We start from the raw sequence: 16,936 nt of genomic DNA, 5'->3' as shown, positions 1-16,936 counted from the left end.
ATTGGTGATGTTAATTCCACAGTTAGAGATGTTTTTGTATCTCCTAAGCTTTCCACTAGTCTCGTATCAGTAGGCCAGTTGGTTGATAACAACTGTGATGTTTGTTTTTCTCGTGATGGTTGTCTTGTGCGAGATCAGGTGTCGAGGAAGATACTCGCGAAGGGGCCTAAAGTTGGACGATTGTTTCCTCTGCATTTCTCCATTCCTATTGTTATTTCTTTAGCTTGTAACACTATAAACAATAAGGGTGAAGTATGGCACAAACGGTTGGGTCATCCTAACTCTATTGTTTTATCTCATTTAGTAAACTCTGGTTTGTTGGGCAATAAAGATCAATTTTCATGTCATCTTTCCTTTGATTGCTCCACATGCAAATTGGGTAAGAGTAAGTCCCTTTCATTTCCCTCTCATGGTAGTCATGTTGAACGGTGTTTTGATTTGATTCATAGTGATGTGTGGGGAATTTCTCCTGTTATTTCATATGCGAATTATAAATACTTTGTTACTTTCATTGATGATTATACCAAGCATACCTGGATTTATTTTCTACGTTCTAAATCTGAGGTTTTCTCTGTCTTTCAACAATTCATCGCCTATGTTGAAACTCATTTTTCTTCAAGGATCAAAACTTTAAGGTTTGATTCAGGTGATGAATATATGTCTCGTGAGTTTCATGATTTTCTCCAACAAAAAGGCATTGTTTCTTGCCACTCTTGTCCTTATACACCTCAGCAAAATGGTGTTGCTGAATGTAAAACTAAACATTTGTTGGATGTTGTTCGTATGTTATTGCTTCAATCTTCTGTTCCGCCTAAATTCTAGGTCGAAGCCTTGTCTATTGCAGTTTATTTAATTAATAGATTGCCTTCCAGTATCTTGAATTTTGACACTCCTTACTTTTGTCTTTATCATCAGCATCCTCATTATCTCGATATGCATACTTTTGGTTGTGTTTGTCTTGTTCATTTGCTATCCCATGAACGTCGTAAATTATCTATTCAATATGTTAAATGCGCTTTATGGGTTATAGTGTTTCTCACAAAGGCAATGTCTGCTATGATCCATGCTCTAACGGATTTCATATTTCCCGTCATGTTGTTTTCTTTGAAAATCAGTCGTTCTTTTCTACTCATGTTGAGTCTTTACCTAAGATGCATGTTTTGCTGCATTTTGATGACTTGGCTCCGTCCCCTGATCGCTTCAAACATGGACTTGTGTATGAAAGACAACGACCAACTTTGCCCCTTCCCAAGCTTGATCTGCCATCTGACCTTGCTCAGACTATCTCTTCTATGGGTGATCCGGACTCCCACACAATTCCTCAACGTCCGACCAGAGTATCTCGTCCCCCTCATCGGTATGGTTTTTCACATATCTCCATGTTGCTTTGTCTTTCATTCCCATTCCGTCAGGTTATTCCGCAGCTGTTAAACATGAATGTTGGCGTGAGGCGATGATTGAAGAACTTCGGGCTCTCCAGGACAACTACACATGGGATATCATTCCTTGTCCTACTACTGTTAAAGCCATCGGTTGCAAGTGGGTTTACTCGATTAAGCTACGTTCTGATGGGACTCTGGATCGGTATAAGGCATGATTGGTTGCACTTGGCAATAGACAAGAGTATGGGGTGGACTATTGAGGAGACTTTTGCTCCGCTTGCCAAGATGACTATGGTGCGGACTGTCCTTTATGTTGCTGCCTCCCAAGGTTGGCCCCTTCATCAAATGGATATAAAAAATGCATTTCTCCACAGTGACCTCAAATAAGAGGATCTACATGACCATTCCACCTAGTTTGTCATCTTCTTCTTCCTTGGATGTCTATAAATTGAAACGCTCATTATATGGGCTGAAACAAGCTCCCCGAGCATGCTTTGATAAATTCAGATCCACCTTGCTCCAGCTTTCCTTTAAGTAGAGTCAATATGATTCCTCTCTTTTCTGTGTGAGACATCCACTGGTATTGTTCTTCTTTTGGCTTATGTTGATGATATTGTATTACTGGGACAAATTCCGCCTTGATTACTCGATTGCAGCAACATCTTCAGGCCTTGTTTCATATGAAGGATCTTGGTCCTCTTATGTACTTCTTGGGATTGCAAGTTCATACTGATCCATCTAGCATTTTTCTGAATCAACATAAATACACTCAGGATTTGATTACTTTGGCTGGCCTTCAAGATACTTCTTCTGTGGATACTCCTCTGGAAGTAAACACGAAGTATCGTCGTAAGGAGGGTAATCTCCTTTCCGACCCTACTGTTTTTGACAGTTAGTGGGTAGCCTGAACTATTTGACTATTACTCGACCTGATATTTCATTTGTTGTCCAGCAGGTTAGTCAGTTCATGCAGGCTCCATGTCATCTACATTTTAGCTGTTGTTCGTCACATTATTAGATATCTTTGAGGGTCCCCTAGCCGTGGTTTATTCTTCCCCGCTGGGACTCCTCTTCGCCTTGTTGCTTACAGTGATGCTGATTGGGCCGGATATCCTAATACGCAACAATCTGTCATGGGTTAGTGCATGTTTCTTGGTGACTCTTTGATCTCTTGGAAGAGTAAGAAACAAGATCTCGTGTCTCTAAATCTTCCACTGAATCCGAATACCGTGCGATGTTGGCTGCTTGTTCTGAGATTCTCTAGCTTCGTGGGCTCCTAGCTGAGATTGGTTGTGCTTAGTCAGATCCTACTCCTCTCCATGCTGACAATACTAGTGCCATTCAGATTGCTGCCAATCTCCTTTTTCATGAACGTACAAAACACATTGAGATGGACTGTCATTCCATTAGGGAAGTTTTGGACTCTCGTATTATTTCTCTCCCTCATATTTCCACTGATCTTTAGATAGCTGATGTGTTTACAAAGGCCATGACACGACAACGTCATTAGTTTCTTGTTGGCAAATTGATGCTTCTTAACCGACCAGCATCAATTTGAGGGGGGATGTCAGCAGGATATGTGCTGGCCAGACAACATACGACTTCCCTTCTTTAGGTGTACCTATATGGAATGTATTTATAGCTGTACAGATTTTGTAATTAGTCCTAGCTTTCTTATTTAGACAGATTCTGTATTTAGTCATAGCTTCCTTATTTAGACAAATTTTGTTGCTGTAAATGGCTTGATTATAGCCTTGTAATAAGCACTGCAGTGCCTATATTATTAAAGGAAATCCTCACAAAGGAGGTATTCAATCCAAATTGACACCCTTGGCACCACGGGTCCTCGCCTAAAAGCCAATTGTTCTCACAAGAAAACAGCACATGTTGTCTTCTTCAAGCACTGACTCTAAGGGTAATTTTAAACACATAGCAAGCCCTGTAATGCTCAAAGCTTCATGGTAGGCATGAATTTAAGTTGCAATCCACGCAATGGCCAAGGCAAACAAATCACACAAGTAAACCAACCTCACCAGCTCAATTTGATGTCATTGTTAAAACAGAGTTGAGGTAGTCCTCCTGTTGCGCTTGCCTGATTTTGAGCTGCCTTTCAATACACAAAAAAACATCTCTGACCAAGTAATAGGTTTGGTATTATTCCACGAAGGACATTATGTTGCCTTAGACAACCAACAGCTTAAAGAGGCAAAACATAGGTGATCGGCCGATGAGAAAGAGATGCTGGCATTAGCTAAGGATTGGGATTCAAGGATACGAATGAGCTTTGATCTCAAGAGGGTAAAGTACAGTTTTAAAGCCAAATGTTGGGAAATTAGATTGAAACCATAGGAGAATAAGTGTAATTAGCCATATTTTGTTCTTAATTTCCAGGGAAACCACAAAACAAAGTCAGAATTCTGCCACCATCAGCTATTCTAAAGTGTCGTAGTGTCAACCATCTGTTTGCTAGGGCTTTTATTCCTTATCCCTAAACTCTAATTTTGATAGAGATTTGTTTCAATGTTTGGCACCTCCTTTTAGAAATTTCTTTTTTTTTTTTTTTTTCACTGACGAGTTTTCCATAAGAGGGAGAAGAAACCAACTGGAAAGGATTAATTTATATAGCATACAACAAACGAATAAAGAACCTAAGTAATTGAACAACAAATTAGTAATACAAACAACTATAAAAATAAAGAATACAACTTGATCAATTAACTCTGATACGATTCTTTCTATTAAAAAAAATCTCATATAATTCTTAAATTGAACATCAAGCATGCCCATCATTGCAAAGACTAAAGATCACAGAATCTGGCACTTTTAACTACTAGAGTACTTAAAGAAGTACCATCAAAAGCATCAAGCCTGACATATAAAATTTTTCTCACAAGATTATTTATACTACTCTTAAAATGCCATTTCTTGCATGTGGAGAAAATGCCATTTGAGATAGGGTTCATTGTCAACTCAGTTTTTTTAAAGTAAAACATCAAGATTATTTATACTACTCTTAAAATTAAACTCCTATTTCACTGCCCAATTGTTATCTTGCCACTCTTTTCAGGCTTTCAACTCATAACCATATTTCACCACATGTAATCGCAAAGATCTCCATTTTTGTGTACGAGATACTTTTCAACGTGTGCTTTCACCATATCTACAGAACATTCTTTTTTTATAAGTAGCCATATCCACAGAACATATTGTAGCACAGAGAAGGAAAGATGAGAGTTACCATTTTTGAAATTATTATCTCCATCAAGAATGCCTTCAGCTATAATAACACCACTGCACAAGCAGTAGAAAATGAGTTAGATTCATGAAACACATTATATGTAGTAATTTGGATCTAAATGTTATGTGTACACTTAGAAAATAAAAATAAAATAAAAGAATATTATCATTTCCCAGAAGAAATATACACTCCAGTTAACAAGTCAGAAGAAACAGAGCTCATAGTACTGGTATTCCTTCATTTTCCGACCTTTCCCAACCACTTTCTCAAGAAACTTCGATGGTTTGCTCTGTTTTTCTAAAAAAAGGTGGGTTTTTGTCTCAGAAATAATGAGATCTATCGGCCGATTCGGCCCTAACTGGAGTTTAGTTTGAGCTGTTATTGGACACGTACGATCCTCACCATTTGTTTCTTTTCCATTGCCCCATTGATTTTCTCTTTCTTTAATCTTTGGGTACTAGCCAGATCAGAATAAAATGGTTTTGGTTTCATTTTCCTTAAGTTAAATTTGTTTCTTATTGTCGGACTACTGCCTCAAAATGCAGTTCTTCTTTGTATGTGTTTCTTTCCTTCTATATGTTTTAAATGGTGGGCTTTTGTCTTAGAAATATTGTCTAAGGTCCTAATGGATTCTAGCTTGAGCTCTTTTGTTGGCACCATATAAAGTTCCTCATCATTTTTCCTTTTGCATTCCTTTATTGATGTTTCTCCTTTTTCTAAGTTAATAAATAGCTAATATCCAAATTAGAATAAATTCCATTTCTTTCTTATATGTGGTCTATTGGTCCAAAAATGCATTTCTTTTCATATCCTTTTCATTTAATATTCTACTCTTTTTCTTCTATATTATCACAGAGAATAAATACGTAACCCAAGCCCACACGTGCACAAACGAAAACAAAGGAGAAAACTGAGAGAGGACTTACAAATTTTTTTTAATCACCACATACAATTTTCTTAAAATAAAAAAAAATAATGAAAATAGCATAATTAGAACACATAGAATTATTTAAAAAATTGGCAGCTGCCATGTGGCAGCTGACTGCCACATCAGTAGCTGGCAGACTCTACTATGAAGATGTGGAGTCAACGCAACTCATGTATAAAAGGGCTTCATGAATTTTTGTAATCTCATGTTAATCCACTCACCCTCTCTCTACACTCAACTCTATCAAATTTCTCTACTTCTCCCTGTCAAGGTCTGGCCAAACGTCCTTAGACTGGAAATCCCAGATTTTTCCATCATTTTCTCAACACTTCCCCTCAAGTCAAACACCCTTTCCTGGCCTCAAAGCATCAACACACTTAGATATCCTCTAGCTTTAGGTCTTCGAAGCTTCAACATTACAAAACATGTGTGTTCAGAGAAAAACCACAAAGTGATAAATTGTAGAAATGAAATTTAAAGTAAGGAGCATTTGGACACTAGGGTATTTTAACATTAAAAATTGTCAATAATTGAAAATAAGCATAAAAAGATGAAAGAATCAAGAAGCAAATGAAGCATGAGAAAAATAATAGAAATGGGATCAAAATGCAAATTGTATAAAGTTTAGGGGTTATATTGAAAACAATAAAAGTTAAAGGGTCAAAACTGTAATTAGAGAAGGGAACTAGGACAAACTCGGTAAATAATGAATCATTGGGGGTTTATAAGTAAAAATTTAAGTTTATATTTTATACTAATTTGTTAATTGAAAACCCCATAAAAAATGAAGAAAAGATGAGGCTCACAATAAAGATAGGCGATCTTCTACGATACTCTTGAAATTTAAGTTATCTCTCGGGATTGTAATTTGTTTTTATGATACTCTTGAAATTAAATGTTATACAGCCGATTGAATATAGTATATTTTCATGCCATGATGTTTTTCTTAAATGGACCCGATGCATGAACTGTCAAAATGTTATGTTATGTTATAATTATATGGAGATACTTTGCTTCTATTTGTGGAGTCCACTTACCAGGTTTGTTGACATGGGAGGGGAATATGAATTTTTGGTGGGGATGTGCGGTTCTTTCGTCTCAGCTTGGTTGGGTTCGTGGGATACTGCCTATTATTATTTCTTGGGCTCTTTGGAGGGCTAGATGTGCCTCTCAGATGGAGGGTGTTAGTTATGATTGGAGGGCCATTTCGAGAGTTGTGACAATTAATTTAAGGGACATCTCACATGGGTTGCAGAAGTTCAAAAATATGAGAGCTAATGATTTGTTAGTTCTGCAGGAGTTAAATTACCCAGAACTTCCAGTCATTAATAAAGTACCAAGGTTGATTGCGTGGAAGGCGCCGGATGTGGGTTTGTTTAAACTGAATGTGGATGGAGGATCTCGTGGTAACCTGGGTAGATCCGGTGGTGGAGGCATCATTCATGATCATCGCAGTAAAGTGGTAGCGGGTTTTTCTCATTTCTATGGGCATGCGATGAATACTATAGCTGAATGTCGGGCTTTATTGGATGGGCTACGGTTGTGTCAATCACTTGGTTTTAGAGATTTATTGGTAGAATTGGATTCAAGTGTTGTGATGGGTTGGTTAGCTTCCAAGATATACAAATATTGGTTTCTTTGGGATTTTTGGAAGGAAATTAAAGAGATTGTTAGTTTGCTAAATATTCGATTTAGACATAATTTTATAGAGGCTAATATGGCAGCGGATTTTTTGGCAAAAGAAGGCATGCAAGGAAAAGTTTCAGATTTTATGGGTGACGAGTTTGTGCAGGACGACTTCGGGGCATCTTGAGACTTGATAAATTGTCTTGTCCTTATTTAAGGTTTTGATTTATTGTACAGGAAGTTATGTGAATGGTTTTCCTCCACCTCAGTGAGGGTTATCAATAATAAGAGGCTAGACCTCGGTTTTTATTAAAAAAAAAAAAAAAAAGATGTTATAATTCATTGTCATGAATGAATATTATGAGAAGAGACATGACCCTTTGACTGGGAAGGGAAGAATCCAAATGGAACTCCTCTGGCCACTTCTGCAGTGAATAAATGTGGACATGGCAAACCTTGCAACTGGACTAAGGATCATCCAGAGCCCTAAAGTGCAAGCGGGGTTCTATACACTCAACCATGAATACAAACAATTGGATAATGATTGATGTCATGAGTGTTAAAGATTACCTGTTTTTATTACTGTTTTAAATTGTTTGCTATTATATGCATGCTACCTTTGATATCCGTTTTTGACAATTGGATAACCACTCTGTTTTATGAAAACTTGGGAAGTACAAGTCTGCATGCAATCCTTCATTCATTCCTAGAGTACTATTGAGATTATATCTCACGTGGTAGTTCCACTTGCAGTTTCATTCATCGGAATCACAGATACTTTTGCATAGAAAGTAGAGCCCATAGAAGGAGAAGAGGACCAGACCATCTATCCAACTGACCAACGAGATTACCAACCCTAAGATTGGGGTTGAGTTTAGTCTTAGTTATGTCTGTTTTTATTTCGAAAAAAATCAGCAAACAATGTTTACTTTAAGTTTGTTATGAGTGCGCTGGTGTGGCCCAACTATTTGGACGAGGTTGTAATATTTAATTGGGTGTTTTCAACTTTCTGTATTTGGACATAGTTTAATTCTCTGGTACACCATTATGTATCAACAAAAACTCCACTGCAGAGTTCTTAACATGCTAGTTCAATTATAAAACTTAATAGAATGTAAGGACATACAAATCCGGGTTGCATCTCCAACACCTCGGTTACCCTATTTCCTAGTAACTGGGAGCTGGGGGTGTCACGTTCTCTAAGTAATTGAGGAATTGAATACACTTATTTAATATGTTCATACATCCGATATATTGAAGTGGACCACAGTGAATACAAGTTTTACAAAGTTACTATCAATTGAACTTTCTATACATGGGACCATAGGACTATTGGAGTATTTATTCTACTGAGAATGTGCCACTGAGATCCAAACCAAGAGAAAAATCCAGAGCAGAGCGTAGAGCAAAGGAAAGCTGAAATTTTTCTCAAAATTTGTTCTCTCTGGACATCAAGACTAAGTAGGATTTTTTTAGAAGCTTCCACACAGTTCAGGCAGACCCTATCCTAGAAGATCCGTTAGAAGATCAGTTGCTAAACCAGAGTAGATCTGCAGTTTGTACTTATCAAAAAAAAAAAAGTAGATCTGCAGTTTGTAGGAGATTAAACTTGTTTAACAGCAATTTTGAGTAAAAATTTGATCACGTGTTTTTATGTATATTAATATCAAATTTTGTTTTCTAAATTGGTATGACTCAATTGAGATCCTTTCCAAATTGCCTAACCAAATTGTGCAGTCCAATTCAAAGAAAGATAGACACAACATTAAATGCTAAAGTGGGAGAGTCTATAAAAATCCTAGATGGAATGGCGTTAAATGTTTCATGGTCAACATGATGAGTCTGTGTATATCTCCCTCCACAATTAAACCATCCAATTCGACCAAGTAATTGGAGAGAATCTCTACTCAAAAAACTGATTAGAATAAAAGAACAAAGCAGTTGAAGTCAATTATTGAAAAACTTGTACATGCAGTGCAAAAATGAAACAAATTGGTTTCCTTGATCACATCATACACATTATCATAGAATTTATGAGTAATGCATTTTATATGTGGCGTAATTGTAACATATGTGGTTAAGGGTAAGAGTTTAGCCCTTGCAGAAAACTCTGCAGCGCTGTGACCTTAAAGAGGTTGCTGTTTGGACTATTTCAAGGGGCTGTAATAAGAATTTCAGACCCATGGTTTAACCCCAATGAGCCAGCCCCAAGCTTTCTATTAATCAATATGCAGATATGTTGTTGATGAGGAACCTTTTATTACTTCTGAGGTGTTCCACTATGATATGACTAAACTAGAATTTGTAACATGAGACGCTCCCTTAACGAGATGGCTTGTGCACTCACACAGAGACACATCCCACATAGACATGCACAAACACACTCTAATTTTCAGCTATGAAAACTGTCATTATCAGGAAGAAAAAAGCATTTTAATTTGCAATTTTGAAGAAAGTAAGAAGTCTATCATGCTGGCCTTCATTTCGTACGTTCCTAGAGAATCTACAAATATCTTTTATCAAGTGCAGCAGATGCATATACGCAAGCATGACAAAAACACATACCTTGTCAACATTTGCACAACCAAAATGCCACCACATATCTATTCTTTTACCATCCACAAAAACATAGATTATAAAAAAGAAATTTAGAGTGGTTAATGGGGCTCTTACCTTAAGATAAAAATTAACGTATTGGCAATATAAGCAACCATTTCCCTGAAAAGGAAGTGAAGAACATAGTCAAGGTGATAACTGTGCCAGTTCACTGATGATTGCATTTTTTATTCTCTCTCTTAATTTTTTATTAATTATTTAGAAACATACAAATGCATCTACATATACTTCAATTAAACATATCAGAACCATAAGGCATACCAAAAGTGATGCAAGCTTTGTTGGCCATCACCCTTGAAAGCAGTCTTTGCAACTGCAGCATAGAACCTGTCAACAAAATGTAATGTCAACAGATATCTATTTTCCAATTGGGGATAAAAATTTCTGTGACGACTTAACTTACATTCCTAGAGTCATCACTGTCAAAACACCAGAAACATCAACCACCTCTTGACCCTATAAAAAAATTAATTAAAAAAAGGCAGTCAGTTTCTGAATCCCTTAAAATAGTTCTAGATTATTAATATAAGAATCTGCAGTTGCAATTAAAAAAAAAATCTTAATCAAGACATGAACTCTAAAAAAGGGATCAACTAAGAGATAGATTCAAATTGAAGATTTTTTTACATTTTCAAAAACTTGAAAGATTTAATCACTAATAGCATTCAATTATTCTGTATGTTGAAAGTTATAACATCATCATTGAACAAGCAAACACTACGAAAGTGCTTTGCTCACCAGAAGTGTTCCAAAACCAGTCTACCACTACAAGAAAGCTTGAAGCTAATTCTGAGTAACGATTCAAGGAAGACCGATCGAAAACCAAACAGTTCCAGGACTGAACCGAGAAGGAAAGATTTAAGAACTCGCAGTGAAAATTTTCTTCAGTAAAAATAAATTGGACAAAGTGTTGAGTGCATTTTTCCACCGCAAACTTTCACCCGATTGTCAGTTACCCCCCTCGCAATCTTTAACTAAGCAGAACTCCCCACCCCCTAATTTCAGCTTTCTTTGTCACCTACTCCCCTCCATTAAATTGGCTAGCGAAGTTGGCTGAAAATCCATTTACATGTGCAGGTGAGAGGTGACTACAAACAAAAAGACAATTTTGGCCCTCAAATTTGTTACAAAATTACTCACTTGCCCCTCCTTTGTCTTCCCAAGTGATCATTAAGGCCACAAAGTCGTAGCCACCAAGCATTGTGGACTCAGGATTTTGAACCAAGTGTGTCATGCCATGTCAGAATTTCACCGAGTTTTTATCAACCACATGACACCACCCCTTATTTGCCAAATCCAAATCCTTAACCAAGAACTTGGTCCATGTCAGTGTAATGCAGTGGAGTCCGACTCCCAACTGATGGGATAGCCCGTGCTGACTTGTCAGAACCTTATCATGACTATGAACCACACATATTTTGAAGCCAACCAAGTAGCTGATTGGTTGGCTAAAAGTGGCACTAATGGGACTATTAGAGAGTACCATGACTACCAGTCCATCCCGGAGGCAAGGGCTTGCAGGCCACTGAGAGAGCAGGTATTCCTTCACTACATTGGAGATGAAAGTTTTGGACTGGGTTCAAAATGTCACGCAGGGAGTAGGTCTTGGAGGGGGCTTATGGATGGCACATGAAGAGGATGGACTTCCACTATTAATAAAGGATTGTAGTGTGAAAACTTCAGCAGTTTTTTTTTTTTTTCTTTGGTTGGCTTATAGTAAATATATATCCCAAGTGTTCAAAGTTATTTTTGTTTAGTGGTCTTTATTTCACACCTTGGCCTGGGCTGTTTTTTTAATTGTATGATTCCCCAAGGTGTTAGTCTATAACCACGGTATTCCTCCGTCATGAATGAGGGCTTATTAATAAAATTAGAGTACCGTCTTTTTCTAAAAAAAAAGTTCAATATTTTTGTTTATGTTTAATGCAATAATTACTGCTACCAATATGAGGTATAAACATATTAAGTTATGAATAACTTAGAGAACAACTAATCTGAGCATGCTGAATTTAGCAAAATGATTCTAGATCAAGACTCCAAGCACTCCAACCAACCTTCTGTCATTTGAAACTGAATCAAGAAACCATGTGAATTGTAATTATTGCATGGGGTTTTTTCAAACTTCCCTAAATGTATGCCACATCAAATATATATATATATGGCAAAAAAGCAAACTTCAAAGAAAGTAGAACCCTATGTTCGGCAACAGATACACAGAGAAGTAGTCAACCAACCTTCTTTGTCAAGTGAAGTTTCAATAAATGAACCATCTAAAGTATTTATCATTGTATGATGGTGTTGGATATCATGAATTCAAAAAGCTTAAGCAAAGCAATTAAGTAGGCCGCCATGTTTAGCAAGATGTTTCTTTTTTTTTTTTTTTTTTTTTTTTTTTTGGGAAAATTTCTCAAAGATATTAATTACCATTAATACACATCAATAAAAGATTCAAACGTAATGAATATAAATGAACTCAAAAAAGGAGGTGGCCTGCCCAAGCTCGGAAAGGAACCTACAATGAAGTAAGCAATGTAGCTCACAGCAAGTGTTAGTGTAATCTCGATCACCGTGTCATTAAAAATAACCCCAAGCCACAAAACGGAGATTATTCCGAAAGCAAGACCAATGCCTACACTGGACAAGGAAAGGGTCATATAACCAGAATAATTTTGTTAGGATTGCAACAAAAATAAGTAATACATACGCCCCAAGTGAGACTTTGGTCAGAAATTCGATTATTGCAGTCCAGCTAAAGCTCTTTCCAAGGACCATTTGATAGAATAACTGATAAACCACAATTGCTGTCCTGGACAAGGAAACTAAGCATATTCAGTGGCCAAATATGCAAAGGATGCAATAAATCAAAGTGATTATAAATATGCAGAAAAGCAATATTAATACCATCAACATCAATGCTTCTTATTAAGGGAAAATGGGCAATACCAAACAGGCTGGAGGCCCATGGGCCTAATCGCAGGCCTCGAGCAGCCTGTACGAGGATGGCCCAACAAACCGCACTAAGGCGAACTGGCGGAGTGCGGACAAGGAGACTTGCGCCCCCAAGAACGTCTATGGATTCAATTGGCATAGGGCAAGTCAGAATCACCCACCCCTCCCTTGTGCGGTGCAGGGAGGATTACTGCATTAAATGGGTGAAGTGCCCCCTCAAGGGACATGCTTGTGTCAAAACCTGAACGCCATAGGGTTCAAGAGAGGACATCATAGTAAACGCAATGATGTCCACTTAAAAGCATGAACAGACGTCAAATCACCCAAGGAAAGGAAAGGCAGCCACTACGCTCTAAATAATATATAGCGAGCAGGAGGAAAGCTGAAAGGCAAGATCATCTGTCTAACTATCTCCTTTTCCTTTTTATATATACCTCCCCCAGAGGAGGTGGCAAAGGAACTAACGTTGGCATCGAAGGCTTCCCTCTGAATAGCCAAGGGTCAAGTCTGTTTGCAAGTGCTAAGTAGGGCAGCGGGCATACCGAAATTGACATCAACAATGCTCATAGTTATAAATATCACAACTCAATAAGACGTAACAGTATCACAACACCTAAAATGTAACCACTTAGACCATTTCAACCTAACATGCACAATGTGGGGCTCTCAACCCACACAGTGCCCTCAACATTCTAAATCATTAGTTCCTTGCATTCTGAATCCTTGGCGTCGAGTAGTGCAACTAGCAAGAAGATCAACCACTTACCAAGCATTGGTCGTGCTAATGCAACTCTACCGAAAAATCATTCCATATGGCCCTAGCAACCTCACATCGAAGGAGTTAATGATCCATAGTTTCTCCACTATTTTGGCACATGCAGCACTAATCAATAACGTTGATTTAACATTTCCTTAGATTATACATGGTCAGTATCTTTCCTGAGGAAGTAGTTCATCCAAACAATGCAGTCTTAAGAGACACCTTGTTCCTTCTGATGCTTCTCTAAGGATAAATATTTTTATCCTGAGTAGTGATGGCCTTATAGAATGGACATACAGAGAATTTCCCTTTCCTATAGGGAATCCAGAACATCTTAGCCACCTCTTCATTTGTAACACCCCCTTCCCAAAGGCTAGGAGTGTCACGTATTTTTCATAAAAATAAAATCCGGCAAGAGATCTCAAATTCCATAAATGAAATCAGAAATTTATTTTATAGAAAAGGTCTAATAAAAAGTCTTCCAAAAATTTAAATGAAATAAATTGAACAAAATTCATGTCATAAAAGCATGTTTTAGTTTAGAAAGTCTGAACAAAATTTTAATGTTCCTTCTACTCCTGGCCTACCTGCTCGTATTTATCATCATCACCTGGGTGGTTAAAAACATAAAAACAAACTAAAATGAGTCAATGACTCAGCGAAAGCCATCACAACGTAAACATACTAAACATAAGGTTTTCATAAAAAAAACTTTCATGCTGAGAGTTTAAAATTCATGACTATTCATACTGATGCTTGTGCTATGCATGATTGTTTTAACTGAATTAACTGACTGATCTGATTTATTTGACTGATCTGATTTATCTGACTGGCCAACACACTTAACCCTGTGTGCGAGATTGTGCACCGGCCCCACATCCCGCAGCAGCAAGGGGAGCCGCTGATAGTATTCTAGGTGGACCACGACTGAGTTCGTGGCTTGCACATCCACCCTAAAACTGAACTGCATTAGTACCATGCATCTGAATGGCTATCTTATTAACTGATCTGATCTTATCTTTCACTTGAATTTAAGATGGCTTACATGTCTTATACACATGAGATGCATGACATATTGCATACATAATCATAATTTCTGAATTTAAACATGATGCGGAATGACAAAATAGTATGTTATGCTGGATGACATATTTGCATATGACATGAGTGGTGCATAAATAATTGGCTGGAAATGAACTGGCTTGAATACTAATTATCTATAAACTGAACTGTGATGATCCTAAACTTGTGATCAAATTACTTACCTCGCTGCGTTTCTTCTTGAATAACACTTCGTAACTTGAGACTTATATGAAATAATAACTATCACTAAATTTGTTTGGAAACACATAAGTACTAATATCTTACTTAATTAAATCCACAAATCTAAAAATAGTGTTAAACACTTTAATAAATCCTAATATCTAAATTACTTAAAATACTAATTTATAATTTAGAAGAATACTCGAACTATTTTAAAATAATTCATAAAACTTAAATTCTTAGACTAAGTTTCAGTTCTTAACATAATTATTAAATCTTATAAAAAACCTAATAAACTTTATTAAATATTCTTAACATCATAATTTTATTAAATTCTTAATATAATAATTTTATTAAATTCTACTAAATAGACAAAGGAATATTAACAAAATATTTGCAAAACATCCTTATAAAAATAGTCTTTGATTAATATATTTATTTAAGAAAAATTGACTTTTAAGATGTTAAGCCCAATAAGTAAGTAAATTGTTGTTGAAATAAAATCAAATCAAATACAAATTAAAGTAGAAGTCCATTTAAAATAATTATAATAGTTTCTGTAAAATACTACAATCTGGCCCATAACATAATATTACTACATGAGTCCAACGATAGAAAATAGTCCATCCCACGCATACAAGGGCCTAAGGCCCAATGGCCCATCAAAATTAAACTCACAGGTTTCTGCCAAAACCCGAAACACATGGCTTAAGAGGGAAACAGAGAGTTTGAGAGAGAGAGAGAGAGAGAGTTCTGCGCAAGGGGATTTCACCGAGAGAGGGCTAAGTGCGACGGCGGCACTGGGTGGCTAGGAGTGACCGGCGACGAGACTGGGAGTTCCTATGGTGGTGCGGCACAGAGTGAGGGAGAGAGAGAGGGAGAGAGAGAGTTTAGAGACAAAACTATGCTAACCGAAAACTACCGAAACCAAAACAGAGGCTGGCGGCGGTTGAGGTCTTACCGGAAGGGAGTGGGTGCGCTGGGGCTGAGCTGGTCGGCAGTTTCTGGCTTCACGGGTGGTGCTCCGACGTCCTATGGTGCTCGGTGGCAGTTGGGAAGAACCTAAGGCTTAAACGGAAGTGTGTTGATACTCTGGATATTTCAGAAGCAGATGATTTTGGGGTGGCTCACGAGTTACTCCTCTCGATAGTTTTGGTTCGGTAGTTTTCGGTTAGCATAGTTCTGTCTCTAAACTCTCTCTCTCTCTCTCTCTCTCTCTCTCCCTCACTCTGTGCCGCACCACCATAGGAACTCCCAGTCTCGTTGCCGGTCACTCCCAGCCACCCAGTGCCGCCGTTGCACTCAGCCCTCTCTCGGTGAAATCCCCTTGCGCAGAACTCTCTCTCTCTCTCTCTCTCTCTCTCTCTCTCAAACTCTCTGTTTCCCTCTTAAGCCATGTGTTTCAGGTTTTGGCAGAAACCTGTGAGTTTATTTTTGATGGGCCATTGGGCCTTAGGCCCTTGTATGCGTGGGATGGACTATTTTCTGTCGTTGGACTCGTGTAGTAATATTATGTTATGGGCCAGATTGTAGTATTTTACAGAAACTATTATAATTATTTTAAATGGACTTGTACTTTAATTTGTATTTGATTTTATTTTATTTCAACAACAGTTTACTAACTTATTGGGCTTAACATCTTAAAAGTCAATTTTTCTTAAATAAATATATTAATCAAAGACTATTTTTATAAGGATGTTTTGCAAATATTTTGTTAATATTCCTTTGTCTATTTAGTAGAATTTAATAAAATTATTATATTAAGAATTTAATAAAATTATGATGTTAAGAATATTTAATAAAGTTTATTAGGTTTTTTATAAGATTTAATAATTATGTTAAGAACTGAAACTTAGTCTAAGAATTTAAATTTTATGAATTATTTTAAAATAGTTCGAGTATTCTTCTAAAATTATAAATTAGTATTTTAAGTAATTTAGATATTAGGATTTATTGAAGTGTTTAACACTATTTTTAGATTTGTGGATTTAATTAAGTAAGATATTAGTACTTATGTGTTTCCAAACAAATTTAGTGATAGTTATTATTTCATATAGGTCTCAAGTTACAAAGTGTTATTCAAGAAGAAACGTAGCGCCGGTCGAGCCCTGTAGACTTTAAAAAATAAATAAATAAATAATTTTACTAGGAAAATTACTTATATACCCTAAATC

General features: G+C 36.8%; 1 protein-coding gene across 5 annotated transcripts in view; it reads right to left on the bottom strand.

The window, feature by feature from the left end:
* The window catches only part of LOC121254465 (sodium/hydrogen exchanger 8), a 64,089-nt gene that overhangs the window by 30,631 nt on the left and 16,522 nt on the right, over positions 1-16,936 (bottom strand). For 2 of the 5 annotated variants that reach the window (XM_041154512.1, XM_041154513.1), the window contains exons 6-11: positions 12,495-12,596; positions 12,307-12,424; positions 10,194-10,246; positions 10,052-10,117; positions 9,848-9,892; positions 4,621-4,673 (exon numbers count right to left, since the gene is read on the bottom strand). In XM_041154512.1, the coding sequence (XP_041010446.1) occupies positions 4,621-4,673; positions 9,848-9,892; positions 10,052-10,117; positions 10,194-10,246; positions 12,307-12,424; positions 12,495-12,596 (437 nt within the window). Of the gene's footprint in view, positions 1-4,620; positions 4,674-9,847; positions 9,893-10,051; positions 10,118-10,193; positions 10,247-12,306; positions 12,425-12,494; positions 12,597-12,733; positions 13,362-16,936 lie in introns of those variants that run through there. The other 3 variants (XM_041154515.1, XM_041154517.1, XM_041154514.1) reach the window with 3 other exon arrangements.

The sequence above is a fragment of the Juglans microcarpa x Juglans regia genome, chromosome 3D (assembly GCF_004785595.1).
Source record: "Juglans microcarpa x Juglans regia isolate MS1-56 chromosome 3D, Jm3101_v1.0, whole genome shotgun sequence".
In the NCBI taxonomy this organism is placed as follows: Eukaryota; Viridiplantae; Streptophyta; class Magnoliopsida; order Fagales; family Juglandaceae; genus Juglans; species Juglans microcarpa x Juglans regia.
The sequence above is the reverse complement of the archived record's forward strand: the minus strand, read 5'-3'. Positions and strand labels throughout refer to the sequence as shown.